The sequence below is a fragment of the Passer montanus genome, unplaced genomic scaffold (genome assembly GCF_014805655.1).
Source record: "Passer montanus isolate IOZ18808 unplaced genomic scaffold, ASM1480565v1 scaffold112, whole genome shotgun sequence".
Classification (NCBI taxonomy): Eukaryota; Metazoa; Chordata; class Aves; order Passeriformes; family Passeridae; genus Passer; species Passer montanus.
Genome location: NW_024357836.1, coordinates 410,327 through 433,094, shown reverse-complemented (window position 1 = coordinate 433,094; position 22,768 = coordinate 410,327). Strand labels below are relative to the sequence as shown.

At 46.3% G+C, this 22,768-nt stretch overlaps 1 protein-coding gene across 3 annotated transcripts in view; it reads right to left on the bottom strand.

Moving 5' to 3' along the window:
• KDM4B (lysine demethylase 4B) overlaps positions 1-22,768 on the bottom strand; it is a 61,603-nt gene that overhangs the window by 30,460 nt on the left and 8,375 nt on the right. For all 3 annotated transcript variants that reach the window (XM_039733522.1, XM_039733531.1, XM_039733540.1), the window contains exons 5-7: positions 11,921-11,970; positions 9,533-9,636; positions 7,079-7,216 (exon numbers count right to left, since the gene is read on the bottom strand). In XM_039733522.1, coding sequence (XP_039589456.1) covers positions 7,079-7,216; positions 9,533-9,636; positions 11,921-11,970 — 292 coding nt within the window. The remainder of the gene's footprint in view (positions 1-7,078; positions 7,217-9,532; positions 9,637-11,920; positions 11,971-22,768) is intronic.

The window sequence follows — 22,768 nt, the reverse complement described above, 5'->3', positions numbered from 1 at the left end:
ACACAGCTCCAGTTTGGGAATTCACAGAATTCCTATGGATCACCAGCCCTGAGAAGGATTTCAGGGTGCTGTGATCACCCAAAGCACAGGACTGAATGGCAACACAAACATTTTGTCCAAGTGGCAGGTGAGGAATCCCAGGAACCCTGAGATCCCACGGAGCCCTTCCCCTCTCCCTCCATCACTCCCAGTCTGGCCAGACCCACCCCAGGGAGCCACAGATCAAACAACAGAACAAACAGAATATTCATCACTGGCACCTCCAAGGACCCACTGCAAGTCCTGAAAATGGGAGTGGGAAAAAACCAACCCAAAAATCCACAGCTTTAGGGTCAGTTCTGTGCCTTCGGTTACAGGGGAGCTGAGACCCAAAAGAGCAACAGGAGAGGAGTTTCCACATTCACCAAATCTGCAGAACTTCACTTATTCCACCTTCTGAAGGCTTTTCCCAGCCTCACCTCTCCTTTTCCATAAGTTAATGGCTTTATTAACTATAAGCACATGGAAAAATACTGTAAGGAAATGCACAATTAAACCTTTTTCCAGCCTAAAACCCCAACATTCTTCCTTTCCTCATTATTTTATTATCTGCAACTCTAATTTGGAGCCTGTGGTAAAATATGTGACCACACCAGGAGCCCTGTCCTATCAATTCCAACTCCAAGACTGATAGGGGGGAATTTGTGGCTATGGAATGTACAACCATTATCTTATTTGCAATATTTTTTAACATAAAAACACAAATAAGTCTCTATAAAATCACAGTCAAATAAAACGACTGTCTCCTTGAAGTCATAAAATCAAATGATTTATGGAAAAGTGCAGACTCATTCAACTTCAACCTTCAGCAACAGTTTAGTGAGGATATTTCCCTCAATTCCCAAATATTAACACTGAACTGAACCTCAGCAGTTCCACCACACAGGAAAGGCTAATGGAAAATAAAGCTTTTCCTTATGCAGAAATAGTCACCAAAATTACATATTTAAAGAGGCACTGCTGGTTTTCATGGACAAAACCCTTCATATTCAGATGAAAGCAGTTGGTAAGACTCAGCTGAGCCTCCCACTTTGGAAATTCATCCATCACAAAACCCAACATGCTCGTAATTGAAGCTCTTTCAGCTTTTAAATGCCACACCAAAATCTTTGCTTAAAGCCTTTCTACCTGCTTTTTTTCATAAAAATGAAGCCAAAAGCAAGTTCCTGGGAAGGAGGGGTGGTTCTGGGACACGGCAGCAGAGGAACTCTGGCTGTTCAGGAGCACAGAAAAGAGCTCAGCTCCTCCCTGGGCACTCCCAGCACAAAGCAGAGTTTCAGCTTTGGGGAAAAACAAACCCCCAGTACCATCAGGGCTTCAGCCAGCAGCAATCCAGTTTGTTCCCATATCACAGGTGTGCTATAGCACAGAAAAAAACCAGTTTGGGGCTCCAGGTTCCTTCTCCTTGCACTCAGCCAGTCCAAGCAGGCTCCTGAAAGATGAATGGCAGCAATTCTGTGAGAAAATGAGGAGGAGAAGCCCCAACTGCACAGTTTGTGTGTTTAATGGCTGCTGGTTGGAAGCTGGTGGGGAGGAAGATGAGCCTTGACCCCCCGTTTGCAGAGTAATTACCGGTATCAACAACAAAGCAGCTCATTAGCAAACCCCCTGGAAACCCTTCGCAGAGCTTCACAAACAAAACAATTAGGGAAGATTCCCATGGAGTCCCCCTGGCCCTGCCCCAAAGCTCCCTGGGCACCCCTGGCAGAGCCCCCTCCCTGCAGCACAGCCTCGGCTGGGGTAAAAAACACAAAAATGAATAAATAACCCAGGCCAGCAGCAAAAGGACCTGGTGGCACTGATCCCCCCCTCCCAAGGGACATTCAGCCACCCCAGCCAGCAGCACCCCCAGCACTGGAAGCTGCAAACCCCGGCAAATCCAGGGGTTCATTCTGCTCACAGAACCCCTTCTTGATTGTTTTTCATTAACAAAAATCGTGCCCAGAACCTCCCAGCCAAAACTTCAGGAGAGGAGCTCGGAAAAGAGCTGATAAAACAAAGCTTCCAGAGATTTCCAAAAAATAACCATTCCCTTTCCGCCTCAGCACAAAAAAAAGCTGCAAAAGTTCCTTTTTCTTGCACAGAATCAAGAGCATTAGGGGTGTTTACAAATATTACAAGAAAATAAGTATGAAGAAAGGTGGAAGAATTTGTACAAGAGCAATTTTGAATCTGTCTGACGAAAATAAACCATGGAAATGTTATTCCATAATAGATTTCTTTAATGTATTCTAAGCTTAAAAGGTCTAATTAGAGTAAAAGAGCAATTTTGAATGTCTGACAAAAATAAACTATGGAAATGCTATTTCATAATAGATTTTTTTATGTGTTCTAAGCTTAAAAAGGTCTAATTAGAGTCAGTTGAGGCATAGACACAAAGTAATGCAAAAATACAGCTCTGATTTGCCTTATTTTGGGGACCAATTTTGCAGTATTACCAAACAGGTTTCTGCAAAAACCTCACAAGTTTTATTTTCTTGGGAAATACAGACATATTGAAGGGGGAAAAAAATCTACTAAAATGTGAATAGTAAGAAGAAAGCTTCAATTATAGCTGGAAAATTATATGCTAGACAACATTAAATCACAGATATTCCAAGTGTAAAATGGAAATTACATCTATATTATATATACAGTACAGAACAAAGAGTGAGCAGAAGGTTTGGAAGCAGGAAGCCATGGAGAGGATCCCAGGCTGGCATCCAAAAGGTTCCTTCTCTTGGCAGAGAGGAAAACCAAAGGAAGAATTTTCCTTGTGCCCCTCCCCAGAGGAGAGCAGCAGGCAGGGCTGCTCTGCAGGGAGGCTGTGATGGCAGCACTGCCTGGATGAGGGGAAAGCTGTTTGATTTCACAGCCCAAAATGCAGGACTTGGGCAGGAGGGGCAGCCTGACCCCGTTTTATGCTGAGAGAGAGAATTCCAGCAGTGTTTGTGGAGTAAACAGGAGATAAAGGAAGGTAGGAAAGTGGCAGCCAGCAGGAACCCAGACCTTCTCCAGGAGTGGCTGCACTTAACTGAAGAGAAAGTGCAGAAATTGTTCCACTCCCATCCACTTATGTTCAGTCCAGTTTGCCAAAGAAATAGAAAAGCTGAGCTGGGATTTGAATTTCTGCTAAATCTCTGCACTCTGAAAGGGTCTCTGAATAGCAGCAGGCTCACAGGCCACCTCAGCTACAGGGAGGGCATTTCCTGAAGCCCCTGGTTTAAAAGGGTTCTTTGGGCAAAGAACCCTTTTAAAGACCCCAAAGCTGCTAAAATCCTCTGGTGCTGGCATCCAAGGGTTTCCAGAAACAAAAAACCTGCACAAGGAGTGCAGGCAGGAACTGCAGGCTCATGGTGCAAAATAAAAAGAAATTTAATAAAAAAAGATGGTAAGGAATGAAAATTATAATTTCCTGCCTTTCACTCAGCAGTTTTTTTCAACAACCAAACAGAAAAAAAAATTTGACAAATGGAAGACAAATGACTGAGGAACTCCAGCTACAGGGAACAAAGGGAAATATTTCTCCCTAATTCCTAAGCTCTGCCTATGCAGGCAAACATTAACTGTAGCATACACAAATAAACCCATCCCTCCTCAGCTGAATCAGGAATGCTGAAGTCCAAAGCAAATATTTGGATTACAGCTGACTCTGAAACATTGTGCCAGGATCTCCAAGGCTGTGCAAACCCCTCTGAGCTCCTTGCTCTGGGTCTCCTTTTGCTGAGCACTGTGCCAGTGACACCCAACAGGACTGCAGCTCCCAAGGAGCTTTCCCAAAGCTCTGGGATGCTGCAAGAACCCCTGGCAGGGCTGGGGAGGGCACATGCATCATCCCTGGCAGCCCCAGGATCAGCTGCAGCTCTCTGCCATCCTGAACAAGATCTGCTCAGCTTCACCCCAGGATCAGCTGCAAGAGGGAAGCTGGGGCTGGCCTCAGCTCACCCTGGCTCCTCCAGGCCACAGGGCGATGTGGACATCAGCAACACATGGCAGAGCAGCTAAAAGCTGTTCTTTCTTCTGGGCCACTGTCCAGCTGGATGGGGACACCCACCTCCCTCTGGAGCACCCTCAAGGCTGGGAAGGATCCAGACCCTTCCTCTGGACCTGACCCTGGCTCAGAGCACAGAGAAGCAGCCCTGAAGATTTCTGCACATCACAAAACACAATTTGTGGAATTTGTCTGACACAGACCACACCCAGCACTGGGGCTGGAGGAGCAATTAGCAGGAGGATGAGCAAATCAGACCCAAGGGGCAAAAGCACCTGTTCTTAGCTAAAAACCCAAGGAGAGAAAGACTCCACGTTCCCAAAAAGCTTTGAACCAAGCAGGACAGCTCAGATTATTCACTTGGTATTCACCAAACCAATTTCCACTGGAATTTCTGAGGATCTGCCCATTCTGGTTACTCATTTACATATACAAGTGGATTTACCCACTGATAGTTTCCCACACTACACTGCAGCCATTGCTATTTTTTTTTTTTTTTTTTGCTAATCCTGACACTTGTTCTACAATTAGAGCAGGACCAGTGTCTCAGCAGCTGATCTTTACACCCCAGGCTGGTTATTCTGTGTTTTTTACAAGCCAGGCAGGTTCTCTGTGGGATGCAGAACATTGCACCCATCTGGCAGGCAATTAGCACAGCTCTGCTCTCCGAGGTGAACCATTACCTTCCTCTCCTGCACTGCAGCACTGACACACAGCTCCCAGCAGAACCCACATCTCCTCCCCAGGAAAATGTCCAGGAGAGCATTACAACTGGCTAATTATGAACCTGGCCTTGTCCCCATTCTCCTGAGGGCAGGCAGGACAAGAGAGCTGTGCTGGCAGCCCAAGGAAAGGAGGGAATCACCCCCAGGCAGCTGGGTCACTGCAGGAGCAGCAGGGCCTGCAGAGCTTTGTCCAGTTCAGACTTCCCAAGAACTTCTATAAATGAGTATATGGTAAGAAAAAAAAACCCCAAACCTGCCTGCATGTGAGCAAGGATAATCTAATTGTGCCTGGGAGCACATAAATCAATGAAGCCAGTTTTGAAATACAGGAAAGCTGTTGCAGTTAACTAAAAATCACATACTCAGGAGTGGTGTGGGTTGGGAGGGACCTTAAATCTCATCCCACCCCACCCCTGCCATGGCAGGGACTCCTTCCACTGCCTGGAATGCCCAGCCTGGCTCTGGGCACTGCCAGGGATCCAGGGGCAGCCCCAGCTGCTCTGGGCACCCTGTGCCAGGGCTGCCCACCCCGCCAGGCAGGAATTTCCTCCTGATGTCTCTCCAGGAATTCTCTCCCCACAGAGGTGCAGGCAGCTCCCAGTGCACACCCTGATCACTCCTTAGGTCCCTGCTTAACCTCAAAATGAGATTTAAACAAAGCTTTGCCCTCAGAGTGTAACAAACTCCCCCCTCAGCTGGGACCCCAGCCAGGCACCCCAGGTTAATTAACACCTGGTTTGGAGCAGAATTAACCAGGAGGCTCAGAACAGACAAGTGCCACGGAGTGCAATGGGAATAAATTGGGCATCTCCTTCCACACTTCCACTTTGTGTCCCCAGATCTGCTCCTGCTCTGCTGCTGCTTGTTCAGTAATTTCACGCTACGCTGCCTAACAATGTAAGCATGGAGGCTCCATCTAAAACTGCACTTCCCAAATGTCACTTGTTTGTGAACACATGGCTGAACCCAAAATTGCTTTTAATATTCGAGTGGTGCCTGCTGGCTCTGTTGTAGTTAAGGGCTGTCTGAATTTCCATGATAAACCCCATTTTCTGGGGTGTAATACCATGACCACTCACTACACATACACCTGCTTTACAAGGTCACAGCAGACAAACACCACTTTTTACATTTTTAAACCAAGACTGCTTGGCTATTTTTGAGCTTCAGACACCTGACACTGATTTGAGGTCTCTTGCAGTTTAAGGTTTTTCTTACCATCCCTTTAACTCCAGAACAAATCCAAATGTCTGACCCATCCCTGGAAGTGTCCAAGGCCAGGCTGGACAGGGCTTGGAGCAACCTGGGATGGTGGAAGGTGTCCCTGCCCAAGGCAAAACTTCCCAGATTCTACTGAATGAGCTTTGCTGGTCAGTTATTCTGCAGACTTCAAACCAGGAGTGCTGCCACAAACCAAAGTACACCAGGAATCTGCCCTAACGAGAAATAACCAGACAAACAGAACTCTCCAAACTTAACTGAGTGCACAGATTAGAGGAATTCAGGTATTTTCAGTGTTATTACCATAGTGTTATTAAAGCTTAAAAGTATTTCCAGCTTATTCCTTCCCCTCCAGTGTGTACCTAATGAGTTGTGCTCAGTCACATCAGTCACCTTATTCACTGTGAAATGCAGTTTGGATGCACCAGAAAACTAATTCCAACTTACCATTACCAAAACAACCTGTTCAGAACCTGAATGCAACACTTGAGAAAGCCATTCCTGCACCCTCAGAATAAAATGGAGCTGGGGGTGCTCAGCCTGGAGAAAAGCAGACTCAGAGTGACCTGAGCACTCTGCAGCTCCTGAAAGGTGGCTGTGCTCAGCTGGGGCTGGGCTCTTTCTCCAGGAACTGACAGAACCAGAGGACACAGCCTCAAGCTACACGAAGGGAAATATAGGTTGGATATTGGGAAAAAGTGTTTTATGGAAAGAATGCTAAAGTATTGGAATGGTTTTCCTGGGGAGGTGGCGCAGTCACCATCCCTGGGGGTGTTTAACAAAGCCTGCATGTGGCACTGGGTGCCAGGGCTCAGTTGGGCTGTTGGGGCTGGGTTGGACTCAATGACCTTTAGGGTCTCTTCCAACCCAGTGATTCTGTGAGTTCTGTGAACTCTGTGAATTCTGTGAACTCTGTGAACTCTGTGAACTCTGTGAACTCTGTGAATTCTGTGAAAACAAATTATCGAGAGGCAAAACCAGCGACGTGGGACAGTGAGAGAGCACCTCCCAGAGCAGAGGCATTTTCCGTGCTCTCCTCAGGCATCTTCCATGCTCTCCTCAGGCACAAGGACAGCCGAGGGGCACTGCTGGGTGCCCCAGGAGCTGCCCAGCCCCTGCCCACCTGTGTTGCCATCTTGCCGTAGTCGATCCAGCGCAGGGTGGCGAAGTTGGTGGACTCGGCGCAGTTGAAGCCGTGATTGAAGCCAGCGTGGTACCCATAGGGAAATGTGATCATGAACTCCCCGGCCTCCTGGGTGATCTGAAACCACAGCAAAAAGGAGGAGACACCCCACAGGTCACTTAATGCAGCAGCTTGAGAATAAAGACTCATTAAAAACCCCACTGATGAAATCCCTTCCCACTGGAGGCAGAGCAGCCATGGGCAGCTCTGGGCTGAGCTGGAACATTCCTGGTGAACTGCAGGGATACTCAAGGATTTCTCTTAAGGGAAAAACTCAGAACAGTGGATGGGAAGGGGTCACATAACTGAACTATTTATACCTGCTCCAGTTACAAAGGGGTCTCAGGCTGCAACATTCCAAAAGATCAATAAATCTCTGATGTGACCACTTTGGCTCGTGGCAGCTCCAAACCTTCATTCCCACCCCCAAGAGCTCTGGATTTCCCTCCTAACAGTCCCTCTGCATGGCAGGGGTGGCACAGGATGAGCTTTAATGTCCCCTTCACCAGAAACCACCCTGTGACTCGACTTTAATGAAATTAAAGTAACAATAAGCATTATGGGCATTATTAATAAGGGTTGAACTCTACAGATCACAGCTAGAACCAGAGGCAAATCAATCTTGATGCTTAAAAAAAAAACAACCCTTTTCATATCTTGACCAGAAAAACCATTGGGAAAAAAAGAAGTTTAATTGTTAAGAGCATGGCCTGAACCACAGGAGCAGCTCCCAGCCCAGCTGCCCCTCATGCAGCAGCTCCTCCCCTCCACAGGGTATGGAAGAGGCAAAGCTTGACCTTCCCTGTCCTTCCAGCAGTGCTGACAGAGCTCTCACAGCTGTCACAGGCCAAGAATTCTGCTTGGATTCCTTCCCACAGCCACAGCCCACACCCCAGCAGCTCTGAGCCCACAGAGACTCCAGGGCACTGCACTTCCAAACACAGGGATGGGGCCAAATGCAAAATGTAAACACACAGAAGTTCAAACACTTCTCCCTCCCTCCCTCTGAACTTGCCGATGTCATTAACACTAGAAGAATAATTGAAGAAAGAGGGAATAAAAGCTTGTGATACACAAGAAGCTTGTGCAGGATTTCAGCAGGAGGTGCTGAAGTCCAGCTGCAGCCAGCCCCTGGAGCAGCCTGCATCATCCCCTCCACAAACCCCAGCAGTGCTGGCTCCAGAGATGAAGAGATGATGTTTCTGTCAGTGAATGCACATCCTGGTGTCTCCATTTCAAGCCCACATCATCCATGGCACTGCTGTCAACATTATCCCACAATAAATTAGAAAACACTCCAGATGATGGATAGGCCATGCAGAAAAGTAATAACTATTGAAGGAAAGCCAGCACAAACTGCCACTCATGAAGAAAGCCCCAAATTTACTGACTTCTGCAAGCTCTTGAGGAATAAATGGAGAAATCAATAGGAGATTACAGAAATACACATTTTTAATTATTAAAAAGCCCTAGTATTGATCTGTTTCTTTTTTTTTCCAGAACAGCATTATAGAGATTTATAAATGCTGCCTATTTCAACTTCATTGAAATCTGCCAAGGATTTGGATGAAGGGATCCTATCTCTGCTCCTCAGGAAAAATGGCACTTGTCCCCTGTTTGTGAATAACAGTGATCCTCCTCCAACAGCCACTGCTTCAGGACAGGGTTTGGAGTTTGGGACAGTGGAAGGTGTCCCTGCCCATGGCAGGGGTGGGACTGTTGGGGATTGAAGGTCCCTTCCCACTCCATGATTCCATGAAACCATTTTGGAGCAGGCCTCTGACACTTCCCACATCCACAGGCAGCTCTGGCTCTGTGTGCTGGAGCTCAGCAGCAGCAGCAGTTTGAGTGATTCTGCACAGATACAAATCCCTGTAACCACCCCTGGCTGAGGAGATTTACTTCTTGCCACAAGACTTTAAGAATAAGCACATTAAAACGATCATACCAAATAAACATGACCCCTCTTTTCAAATCAGGGCTTAAGAGCTGCAGGGATCCTTCCAGGCTTAGAGCAGCATGAACACTTACACAACAGGGAACCAGCACAGCCAGCTCCACTCTGGGTCACACTGGATCCATGAGAAAATAAAAAATGTTTCTGAATCACCAGCAGGGTTTTGCTGCCCCTTGATGAGCCAGAACATCCTTATCAGCTCATGCCTCTCTACCTGAGAGGTTCCCAAATTGCCAGAGCTTGTTCAGTGACAGCTTTTCTCCTCTCCAGTGCCCCAGGCAAAGCCCAAGCCCTCCTTTTGCAGCAGAGCTGGTTTGAACCCCAGGTTTGAACTCAGCACAACGATGCCTTGGAAATGAAGCCAATTTCCCCCGTGGCTCTGGTGGATTGGCTCCTCAGGAGAGAGGAGCTGTGCAGGGACAGCCTGCAGGACCTACCCTGTCAAAGGGAATCCCATACTTCTTCAGGATGGAGGGAGAAATGAGGGTCATCTTGTGACGGAGGAAAGCATCACATCCCTGAGAGCTTCCTGGGAAAAATCCTGTGGAGACATTCAGAGGAGGAGCATCACTACAGGACTGTCCTTGAGAACAATACAATCTGCTAGACTCCACATCAATCTGCCCTACACACCACTGCCTAAAGGAAAAAAATGGTAACACTGAGGGAAAGGAAAGGTGTCCATCCCAGGCAGTGGCACGAGGGACACGTTCACAGTGGGCACCAACAAGTGGCAGAGGCAGCAGGACCTGACCCAGTCAGCACCTCAACACCCCTAAGTGTTAAATTCTGCCACTGAGTTATTAAAACAAACCACAAATCATTAAGAAAACTAAAACGGTGATAAACACTGCCCAAACCCCTCAAAGGCAGCTCGGCCAATGGAACCCAATTTTCCTCATGATCATGCCTTTCCCTCCAAGTGGCTGATTCCATAACAAATTGTGTGTTTGTAGGGACTCAAACCCATCACAGCTCAGGAAAACAAATAACCCAAGCTCTGGAACCAAAACTAATTGATGAGACATAATGGAAGGGGTTTCAGAAAGTCAAAAGGATTACTGGATTCCAGGTTTACTTATATTTTTGTACTAAAAGCATTTCAATTCAAATTATGACTGTCTGCTACCCAGCCTGTCGTCCCTCTCTGCAGTTCCTCTTTTTAATGCACAGTTTAAGTGGCTCTCATTAAAGCCACTAATAAAGAAGCACATTTTAAGTGATTAGCACCAATAACATGGCAACACATTAACATTCTCTCCATGGGCTCCATGGCTCTCCCAGTGAGCCCATTTACAGCTCAGCTATTCATTTTCCATATTAATTGCACACTCATTTCTCCATGGTAAACTTCTCCCCACTGATGCACAGGACAGGGGAATGGCCAGGCAGCAATTTTGGCTCTTTGCAGAGTTAAATCATCACCCACCCAGCTTCAAGAGACAGGAAACTAAAATAAAGACCAGATCATTGATAATTTGCTCCTGGTTTTACAGCACAAACCATCTCTGTGCCTCAAAATTGATCATCCGTAAAAATTAGTTACAAACAGCAAGAAACTTATTATTGCTCCTGTCAGACTTGGAGTGGTATTTCAGAGTCTGCAGAACACAAGTCATCTGATTGATTGACTTCTTATAAAAATTACTTTTTTCATCTATTAAAGCCTGGCAAATTACTGAGCTGTAGCTTTGAAATGCAACATTTTTGAGCAGCCATTTCCAGTGATATTTGTATTTAGGGATCATGGAGCTCAGTGCCCAGGAGAACCAAGCCCCAGGACACTCATCCCCACTTATTCTGCATTTACCCCACACAATCAGCTGCTCCCCTCAACACTCTGGAGTGTGCTGAGCAGGGAAAGGCAGTACAGGAATTTTCCTGTTTTCTGGGAAATCAGCATTAGAAGTTCTTTTCTTTTGCATCAGAGCAGAACTTTCCAGATTTCCTGCCTGCTCCTACCTCCACCACCAGATTTAAACCACCCCACTTGCCTCACTGGAGATAAACCACAGAGATTTGGAGCTAATTATTCTGGGCCAGCAGTTTTTTTTAGCTGGGCAGCTCCTTGAACATTTGCAAGTGAACAAAAATAGAAACAACACCAACAAATTAAAAGATATCCACTTCTGCAGCCAGACATCTTCCCTGAAGCTTGAGTGGTGGGAGTTTGCCACAGCTCAAAGTAACTCTCCCTTCCCCCCACTTCCATCTTCCTTTTATTTTTCCCTCCCTTTCATTTTTTCTCTCTTTTTAATATGAACTTTATGGCACTGAAAAATAAAGGAGGGTGAGGTTAAAATAAAAAGAAAACCACCAAATACAGAGTGTATTTATAGGGTAAAGGAGCAATGGCTACAAACAGGAAGAGGGGAAATTTAGGTTCAATATCAGCCAGAAAATGTCAGTTGTGAGGTGGTGAGACACTGGAACAGGCTGTGGCTGCCCCATCCCTGGCAGCATTCCTGGTCCAGTGCAAGGTGCCCCTTCCCCTGGCAGGGTGCAGTGAAAGGATTTTTAGGGTCCTTTCCAACCCAAACCCTTGTGGATTAAACCCATTGCCCAGAGCTGGGAGGGTTTGGCCTCAATGCCTCAAAATCCAAGTTTTTTTTTAAGGAATCTTAGTTCAGGTCAGGTTTAGTTCAGTTTAGTTCAGGTCAGGCCGTGCCAGGAGCCTGGGGCTTGGAGGGAAGAGGTGGAAGAGAAATTCCCTGACAAGTTCTCTGGCTCTGAAGCTGCTCCCCAGCCCAGCAGGTTCCTCAAGCAGCCCAGCAGGCTCAGTTGGTGCCAGTCCTTCCTGAGCCCAGCCCAGAGCCAGGGCTCACCTTTTGCCAGGCGTTCCAGCCTCTTGCCGTGCTCCGGGGGAATGGCATACCTGGCAGGAGGGAACAGAACAGACAGAAAGCAAAATATCAATTTTTGGTGGAAAAACAGTGAGGGGAAAAGGCTAGGAACAAGAGGGGCAACAACCCTCAGCACAGCACACAATGGCTGGCAATGAAACCAACATTCTGTATGTCTGAAAGGCATCAGTAACACACAATCCATGGGAAAATCAGCATTTAATAACAGTCCTCAGACATGTTACATGAAGTGTGGGTTTTCCTGGCATTTTCTCAAACAGCACCACAAGATTTCACCAGGTAGAAGGGAAATGGAGAAGACAAAGTGATGATACAGCACTGGAAACCCCAGAAATAACTGAGTGCAGGGAACAGCAGGTGTGTTCTCCGTGGGGAAAATAGCTGCAAAATAAAACTGTGCTAAATATTAATAAGCAAGAAACAGATGGGCTGAAAAGGTGTGAAGGAGGGTCTGTGTGCTTTGGAAAAGAATAAACCTTCTTCTGTGCAAACAGCTTTCATTTTATTCAAAAAAGTAAATATTCTTCAGCACAGCTCAAGCACTCATAGCTCAATCCTGATGCCCCGCTGGATTTTATTGTCTGATGTGAAATAATGGAATTCAAGTGTTCAATAATTTTCTTTATGAGGTGACCCTGAAAATGCAGGGTCTGCTGATGAAAACATCATTAAAGGGTGTAGGGAACAACTTCTACACTTCCTAAAGACAGTTTTCTTAGATTTGGGGTCAGTAAAGTGCAAAAGAATTTGAGTGGAATTTTTTTGGAGTGCAAATTATTGAATGTAATTCTGGAAAAACAATCAAGTGTCCCTCAGGTCCCAGACACAGGGCTGGGTGTGCCCAGCACGTACAAACACCAGGGAAGTTTCAAATGGCTTTTTCTTCCCAAAAGCTCTTAGTTCTCTTAGTGCTTTGAGGTTCACAATATTCTCAGGAGCAAAGCCCAGGTGACAAAGATTTATGTGTTCAGGTTATAAGAAGGGAACTGAATACCAGGACACATTTAAACGTGTTTAACATGATGACACACAATAATATTGCCAATGGAAATTTGTAAATCGTTGGTTACATTCTGCAGCAAATTAAATACAGCTCTCCCTGCTTCTTGTGACAGAGAATTCTGAGAATTTACATCTGTGGGAATGGCATTTATTGCCAGCTATAACTTCTCTTCAAAGTGAATAATAAAAAATGCATTATTTTTGCTATTTCCAGTAAAGATGTCAAACCCATCCTTCTCATTATCCCACGCTGGGATCAGGATATTGCAGGAGGGGACTCAGCAACAGGAGCCCAGCACTGCCCCTCCCGGGCTGGGGGCTCAGAATGCACCTGAATTTGGGGGGTTTCAGCCAGACAAATTCTGCATTTTCTGTGCCAGGAAATCAAACACACCTGGGCTGGCCTGGCAGGGGGTGACAGCACACAAATCCCACCCAGGGGCCTCCAGGCTTTAGGCACTAAGCTGATTTGAACTGATGGCTTGGAAAAAATTTAAGGTAAAACACTATGTAGCACCTAATCTTGTAAAATAATAAATGCAGCAATGGACTCCCAACATTCCCTGACCAAAGTTTGACAGTGCCTTAAATTGCATAATTATCAAACAATTCAATTTCATTTGTCTGGGACAAAGCTAGTGGCTTTTATTTTACAAAGACCATTCATCACTTACATAAATGTGATAAAACTAATCCCGATCCAAAGCTCCTTTGTGGGATTAATGTCCCTTAAAACAGGGAAATGAGACATTCCATTCCTTCTGGGAAAAATGCTGAAGGATTGGGAAAGAACTAATTTATGGCTACAAGGCTGCTGATGATTAATGTAATATCCCCAGTCTACAATGCAACCTTCACTTAATTAGTGCCTGTAATTGGGAGTTGTAAAGATAAGATTAATTGAATCTTGAGGATGTTAAAAGTTTAATACATTGGAACACAGTTATTGTGTTATCTGAAACTGCAGCCTGCAAAAAGCCAAGTGAGGCTTCAGAGAACAGCCCATGGAGAGACAAAGAAAAAAGACTTGCTTGGATAGAAACCAGCCAGAGAAGAGGAATTTCCAGCTTATAAAAAAGAACTATATGTAATAATATACAAATCAAAATACCCCAGCACAGAATGGTAATAGCTGACTCCAATTTTAGAAATTAACTTTTTTCTTTGGGCCAGTCTTTAGGAAGCAGAGCCTACACATCCCTCTGCATTTATTCTTAGGAATTCAAAATATTAACTGCAGAAGAGAATTAAAAGTAGGTCAAATTCTGCTTTAAGTTATGCTCACAAATCTGACTGATTTACATAAAGATAGGCAATAAAGACAGAATTTGGGCTGCTATTTAAAACCAGGAAGAGAAACAGAAGGCTCCTGCACGTATGGCACAGATTGAGCTCCATCTACACACAAAATGATTGATTACGAGGCAGAACAGCAATGGAAAGATTAAAAATTGCTGCAGTCCAAGGGGTGCAGTCACTGAGCCATGAGCACCCAGCAAGGGCTGGCTCTGGGTGCCACTGGTGACCCAGCAGTCCTGGTGTCCCTCAGCTCAGCTGGGCACCATCCCCACAGCTCAGCTCAGCTCAGCTCAGCTCAGCTGAGCTGCAAAACCTCCATTCCACAGGTAAAAAACATCAAATGATTTCCTTTCTTCAGGCATGGCTCCAAGAGCCCCCAGTGCTGGGAACACCGAGCTGGATGTGCCCCTCTGGCCCAGCCTGGCCCCAGGACAAGGGACACTGATGGCCACAGAGCCAAAGCAGCAGCTGGGGGAGATAAATCAAACCCCCAAGGCACTGGGCAGGCAATCCTCCCTCCAGCCTTGCACAGAGTGACCAAGACAAAGGGCCAGGCTGCACCCAAAACTCTGCCACTCAGCAGTTTGGGGATTCCAGCAGGAAAAATGTGCTGCTGCTCTGCCAGGGAGCAGGAGATTTACACAATGGGGAAAGAAAAAACAGCTCGAGATAAAAAAAGTTATAGTTCTCAGACTCAAATGTCATCTTACCCCCAAGTCAACAACCTGAAAGTAATATAGTGAGCCTTTTAAATTACCTTTTTCTACTTTCCACCAAAACAACAGAAAATCCCTGAAGTGGATCAAGTACCACTTGTACACATCTAGAACTTGCTGTTCTGTGGGAAACTCTCTCAGCTTCCAAACTTATTTCTTGAAACCTAATTCCAGCACTTCTGATCTCTACTTCCATGCAATTTTCTGAGTTCTTGAGTCAGAATCACAAGTCCAACAGGTTTTGCCCCAAAGCTATAAATGAGTTAGAAAATTTTCTTCCTGGAGTGGTGGCTTGCTTTTGTTAATATGGAATCATGGAATCCCAAAATGGTTTGGCTTGGAAGAGATCTTAAATATCCATTTCTACCCCTGCCATGGCAGGGACACCTCCCACTGTCCCAGGCTGCTCCCAGCCCTGCCCAGCCTGGCCTTGGGCACTGCCAGGGATCCAGGGGCAGCCACACCTGCTCTGGGCACCCTGTGCCAGGGCCTGCCCGCCCTGCCAGGGAGGAATTCCTTCCCAACATGAGTTTAACTGGACAGTCCCCTCTCTATCCTAAACACAGAAGAGAGGTCTGTCCTATTTGCCATCACAGGATACCATTAATAGAGTAATTTTCTTGGTGTTTTGTTTATTCCCCTGGAATGGGGCTTGATGGATGTGGATAATTATCAGACTATAAAAGCCAGTAAATGTGCTATTTTCTATCGCTCTAAATCATCAAACAAATAAAGTGTGAAACAGCATTTCTGAATACAATTTTCCCCTCTAATGGTTTAGAATTATTATCAGGAACAATGAGAATAAATAAGCAAATGTCTTGTGAATTAAGAATTAAACAAGTGTGTCAGTAAAAAGGAGCATTCGGGCCATCCTGGGATGCAGGGACACCTTTGGGGCCACCAAGGATGATGTAACAGGGAATTCATGAGCAGCTTCCAGCACCAGGTGCTCCTCAGGGACCTCCCAGTCCCAGGTTCTCCCCTCCCTGCTGCTTCCTCAAAGGGAGTCAAGCTCATTTTGGCTTCCAGAATGGCCAAAAACCTAAAACTTCATCCACAGCAAAGCCTGCTCACAGCTGTTTTCTGCTTGTTTAAGAGGAATTTTTCTCACCTGAAGCCATCCCTACCTTTGGCAGAGGACCAGACCATCCTCCTGTCCCTTCCCCCAAAGCTTCCAAGACCTTTTCCCACCCCAGCTGTCACTCCCAGAGTTTTTGCCTTGTTCCACACCTCATTTACACTCTCTTGCACCAACACAGAGCAATTAAGCAGTGATTAGTTCACAAATCCCACACCCCACTCTCTGGGAGCCTGGGCTCCATGGGCAGGGGGAGGTTCAACCACAAGACTCTGGAAATGTCACTTCAGTGCCATTCCTGGGAGAAGGTAAGAAACTCAATTTCACAGTGTCTGCACAAGGTCTGCCCAAGCAGGCCCCACACAGTTTAACACACCATAATTATGGAATAAGGAACAGAAACAGAACGGGAGCAGCACATTTCAAATGTCCAGGCCAACGTGTCAAGCTGGGCTGAGTTATCTGTCTTCAAAGCAGATTTAATTGTGCCAAGAACAGTGACCCTTTAAGATTCAAATGCCAACCTGCTCTCAGCCACGACAGGCAGAATGAAAAGCTGCTATTTCAGTCTCTGTAAGGCAAAGGGTGCCCATAAACCCAGAATCTGAACCCTGACCTTCAACATCTTTACCCCCATGGCAGGAGCAAAGCCTCCAAAGAAAACCCCTTGGTCCATCAGGAATATTTATCACCCAACAGAAGCATTAAGAACCAGCATTAGCACAGGGTGGTCCCTCCCTGCAAAGTTCACATCCTGCTCCTGAGGCCTCATTTTTCTACAAGGTAAAACTTTAAACAACATCTCCTCACTGTGTCAGAGCACAGCTCAGGGTAGAAGTGGGGGTTTCCATGCTAGAATCTCCCAGAATATCCTGAGCTGGAAGGGACACACAGGGATCCTGCTGTGCAACTCTATTTTTAAGCTGTTTTGCCTGTATGAGAAAAGAAAAAAGGTAATTCAACAAGAAGAACAGGTTGTTCCTTTGTTGGTCACCTCCCTTCCACGGTCACCTCTCTTCACCTTTACCCTCCTCCATAATTAACCTCCCTCAATCCCTCTCTCCCAACAGTTTGTTAAAATACTGAAATCAACTTCCTTTCTTCTTCTACTCATTAAATCCGAGGTTGGCCCACGCTGAATGGGCTGGAAATCTCCCATTTCCCTTCTCAAGATCCTGGTCAGGAAAGGAGAATCCCTGGCGTCCCTCTCCTCTCCCCTTCTGCTGTGGCTCCCTCCCATCAGCACTGCAAAGCCTGCCTGGAGATAAAATCACACAGGGAGCAGAGAGCTCCTTGTTCCCAGGAAAGAGCCTTTATCAAGTGCCTGCAGGTTTATCTTGAATGGATCACTTCCTAGGACAATGGGTGATGGAATTCAGTATCTTTAACCAGCAGTGTCAATGATTTCAAATAATGACATTTTTATTGAAATACACCTAGAGTGAGAGATAAACACAGAGGCTGGGGAGTATCAACTCCAAAAGCCATAATTAGGAGTAAATAGGTAATGATAGGAGCAAATCACAAGCCCAAACCCACCTGCCTCCCACAGCTGCTCAATGCAACCCCTGGAGAAGCAGCACAGGCAGAAAATCAGAGCAAACCTGCTCAGAAGGGCCTGGGCACCACCAAAGACACCCAGCACTCACCCACAGGGCCCATTTCACTGCAGACAATCCCTTTCCACACACAGAACTTCCTCATTACCCAGAATATGAAGAAATGGCAGCGATTTTGCTGCCAACAGAACAGCAGGATGAAAAACTTCCTCCTTCCCCAAAGAAACTGAAGTTGTGACTGCAAACTCTCCATTTGTTTTCCAATAAGGGTGGGCAGAATATCTCAGGTTACTCTGAAGCTGGGATCAAATCCCTGGAGATTGAGTATTGGAAGATTAGAGTCAAGCCTAACTTGTGCCAATCATGCACTTCTGAAAGACTCTCCAACCCTCAGAGTTGCCTTGAGCTAGAAATAGGATTAAAGAGCCATTAGTTTCAAGAAGTGACATTAGACAGGAGCTTTTTAAAATTCTGATTTTAAAGCAATATGAATTTTCAAGAGGTACAACTGAGCTCCAAGATTAGCACACTGGGCTACTTTCACTGTGATTCACTAACCCCGACCCAACGAACACAAAGAGGAGATTTTTCCAGAACTCCAAATGCAATTTTCAAATACATTTTTTTAAAAGCAGAGAATTTAATGTGAACAACCATCTGCTCTTGGAAGGACTCTCAGTGCCCCAGTCCAGTCAGCTCCACAGCACAAGTGCCAGGCACAAAGCACAAAATTGCAGAGCACATTGGAGTCTCTCCCTCCACATGTAAAAATAACCCACAGCCTGCCTCTGCCTGCAGTGAATGAGCAGCATGAAGGAGCCATTTCACTAAGAAAAGGTGTTTGGGGAAAAACATTATGAAGTCATTTACTCATTCAGTTTAGCCAAGAAGATAATTAGTACACAACTCAACAGAGATGAATGACTACAATATTCATCCCCTTGCCATTCCCCGTTATTTGTTTGGAAGAACCTGTTCACATCAGATTTATTTCCCTAAACTGGCAATCAGATTATTAATTACTGGTTGTTTTTGTAGTGGATACCATACAAATAGAAAGAAAAGCAAAGATTATGCTTCAAAGAGCCTGTATTCTAAAATAATAGCTCATTTCAGCTCCAGGAACAAGGAGAAAAAAGGTAACCAGGGGAGATCAGAGCTATCTGTGCCTTGTACCAAGTGACCTGTGTGAGCTGCCTCCCTCACCGGGCACAGCAACACGTGTTCCTGAAAAAAACAGGGTAATTGCCTCCAGCAGAACAAAAGGAATTTGCTCATGAGTAATGAAAGATATTCTGAGATGAGGAAACCCCTTGTGCTAGAGGTGCAATGCCTCTACACACACACACTCTTTTCTTTTCTGAGGAGAAAAAAATCCAGCATTCCAAAGGTTTAATGCTCCTCATCCATCAAACTGCACCGTTCCCAACTACAACTGCTTTGAAGTGAGAGCTGTGTTCTTGTCAGCATCAAAGCCACAAGTGTTGTAGCTGAGATTTGATAAAGATCACTGACACAGTTTGTAAAGTTTCCTTTATTTCTCCTGTTTGATCCCCTTTGTGTGGCTGATTGGGCAGTTGGAAATGAAGTGGATGCAAACCCAGCACATTTATTCCTTGGGACATGAAGGGGTTAACGAGTGCACAGCTCTCAGACAGCACCGAGTGCTATTTAAGTGCTGTCATTACTACGGGCTCCTCTTATTTTAAACCTCACTTGTGCTGCACTTGGCATCACCCCTCGACAATTTTCCCTGCTGAGTAAAGAAAAAAAAAAATCCCCGCTGATTTCTGCCAACGTGTTAACAAAATGTGAATAAAGACAAAGCTCTGCAGCACCACTCCTGCTCCCTCCCAGCCTTCCCAAGCCCTGCCTGCAGCCCTGTGCCAGGCTGGAATCTGCAGGCTCCTTGTCCCAGGGGAGTCAGCTCAGGCTGAAGGAGTGAGATGGAGCATGGAAGCACATCTCCCTCCCTCCAGCCTCAGTGCTCTGCTCAAAAGCTTCTGTTATTAAACCAATCTGTGATCCTGTCAGACTTCCATAGATCTTCATTTCAAACCAGGCCTGAGCTCTGAGCAGACACTGTCAGAAGGCAGGAATGGGTTGGAGCCTTCCTGGATCAAAGAGCTGCTTCTGTCAGTCCAGCAGGGACACCCCAGGATGCTGCTGGGGATGGGATGTGACCCCAGGGCAGCACCTCCTCCTGCCAGAATCATTCTGGAAAGTGCCAAGAGGAAGCAGAGGTGGGAAGGGTCTCCTCTTTGCTGGGTCAGGTACAATAACTCACAGATGAACCTCAACCTCTAAGATTTCTAATTTCAACCACCGGAACAGGCTCAGTAAAGAGGGACATAAAATGCACAGACTGAAAAGTGAAATGGCAGCAAAGCACAAAATAATTCCATGCCTTTTGCAGCAGGTTTAGGTGAGAATAAAATCCAAAGAGGGCTCTGGAGGGGCAGCACAAACAGCAGGGAGCTGAGTGAAAGGGGTGCTGAGGCTGAGATCAATCCATCTGTGCCTCCTCAGAGAAGTCCCACAGCTGATTCCATCATCCCAGAGGCTGGCTTGACCTCCATGGCATTTTCTCTCTGTTAGATGAGGGTGAATGAACAAAGGCAATACTTGAGTCCTAACTCCCCAAATCCTGTGCCTCCTGTGCAGCAGAAAAATGACCTTTAAATAATCTGTCTACAACAGCCTAATGAAATACCACAAAAACCTGAGTCTATTAAAAAGAGAAATCTCCACTATTCCAGTTGCAGCACCTGATTGGGAAGATAATCCAAGGCAGAGCTCATTCAGGCCCTGGACAACGTGGTGACCCCATGGATTCTGAAAGCAAACCAGCAGTGAGCACTGTCCCCTTCCTGAGGGACCCCCTCATCCTTCTCCCACAGCTCTCCAGGACGGGGAGCTGGGCTGGGAGTGTTGGTGTTGATTAACTAATGACTGCAGGCTTGCAGGGCTGGATTAATGACTCTGCTCTCAGTTATCAGGGAACTACAGGGGACACAGCTCTGCATCTCAACTCATCCCTCCCGCCATGCATTCCCAGCAAACCCACAGTGCAGAAAGCCCATTCCAAAGCAGATTTCACCTTCATTTTAGAAAAGTCAGGAGAGTGAAAAGCTGTTCTGCCTGGCCATACTTTATCTCACTTTCCTTTTATCCCTTTTAATGAATATCCCTGTTCCTTTCTCTCTCCCTTTTATCAACAGAAAAGGGTCTTGCTCTGCCAAATCTGCCTGAGAGCAAATGGTGTTGCAGTTAATCTATAAATCAACCATCACCATAAATTCTGCTCTTTCTCCATCCAAAACAGCAGAGCTGTAAAACAGATTACATGGGACAGCAGAGGCAGGAAGGAAATCTGGGAGCTGTGAGGAGCTGCCACCACAGCCAAATGGCCTTCCCTGCTTCTCCTTTCTCCCCACTCCACCCAAAAAGCCTCCAAACCTCTGCTGCCAGGCCTGGATCACTTTTAGGAGCACGAACACCTCACACATTTCCCATGGAAGATGATGCAGACCTTGGGGATTGAGGGAGGAGAGGCTGCAGAATCTTCTCCTGGATTCCCTAACACCAAGGAACAGGAAAAGCAAAACTCAGAAAAAGAAAAATTCTCAGTGTGGAGCATCAGCTCCCTCAAGGGTGACTCTCAGCTGTGATTGCAGCTAATGCAGCCTAAGGAATCTCAGCATCTCCAGGCTGCAAGGACTCCTGAGAGCCCAACAAGCAGCACAGGCAGTGACATCTGACCCCTGCAGAGATTCCAGAGCCCCTGAGGGAAGGGAATGGTGGAGGGACAATGGCCTGCCCCCACAGCCACACAGTTCTGTACCCACCACGAAGGCAGCTGCCTGCCATGGGGTTAGCAGAGCCCACGGAACATCTGGAAGGGTGTTAAAGCAGGGGCAGAGATGGTGAGGGGCAGCATCCTGCACGGCAGATGAGCAGAGAGGCTGGCAGAGTTAAGCTCCATGACTGCATTAGGTCATTTTCCTCCTCCAAGGCAGTTTTCCAGGGATTAACATTTCCTGTCCTGAGGGGAGGACAGGACAAGAGTTCAGCAAAGAAAGCTGCAGCTCTTGCAGAGCAGAGTGAGAAACAAAACCAGGGAGATGCTCAGCACTCCAGGTCTGCTGCTTCAGGAGGGGCTCTCAGCCAAGGCCAGAGAGGGCTCCTTGGAGCATCCCTGCCAAGGGAACAGCCAGTCCTGGCTGGAATCCCCTCACAGGCTGTTAGGAAAGGTGAGCAGCACTGCCAGATACTACAAATACATTAAACTGTAGATGTTACAAGAGAACCATGGAACCCCTGACTGGTTTGGCTTGGAAGGGACCTTAAATCCCAGCCAGTGCCACCCCTGCCATGGCAGGGACACCTCCCACTGTCCCAGGTGCTCCAGCCTGGCCCTGGGCACTGCCAGGGATCCAGGGGCAGCCACAAGGATTTGCCCTCCTTGCCTGCTCCTTGACTGGATTGCCCCAAGCAGGGAGCCTCGCTGGGCACCTGGAGGGAAGAAAGCAGAAATTCTAAAATATTTTAACCAACAAAGGTTAGGGGTAACTCCATGCACTCTCAGGTTTGCAGTCCTCAGACTTTCACAGGACAGAATTCCAGAAGTGTTTCTGGAATGTAATTGTATCTGTGACCAGTGCTTCCAACTAATCATATTATTTTAAAGTTCCTTTGGTAATTTGTCCTTAATTCCACACAAACTGCTGTTCTGGCATAAAGTGTACTTTGTGATATCAAAGTCAAACAGATTAGGCATGATCCACTTCCAGCCAGGGAGTGTTTTGGAGAGGAGATGATATAACTTAAAAGCTAAAGCTGGCTCCCTGTTTTAATTAAAGGGGATTAAACATCCATCATGATAAGGGAAAAGGGACATTTTATAAAAATCAATTACCTTCCTCAGTGTCAGTCTGGTTTAACACCTGAGGTTTCTGGGAGAAGGGAGAGTGTAACATCCCACCAGCACTCAGGGAAGGTAAATCAAACACTGTTACTGTACAGCAAGATCACAAAATATCCAAGAAAAATAACTGTATCACCCAGTCAGGTGGTATTGACAAAACAAGATGTTACACTCCTGAAGTGTATCAGGCAAATTCACAAGACTCAGCTTCAAAGTTTCCTGCAG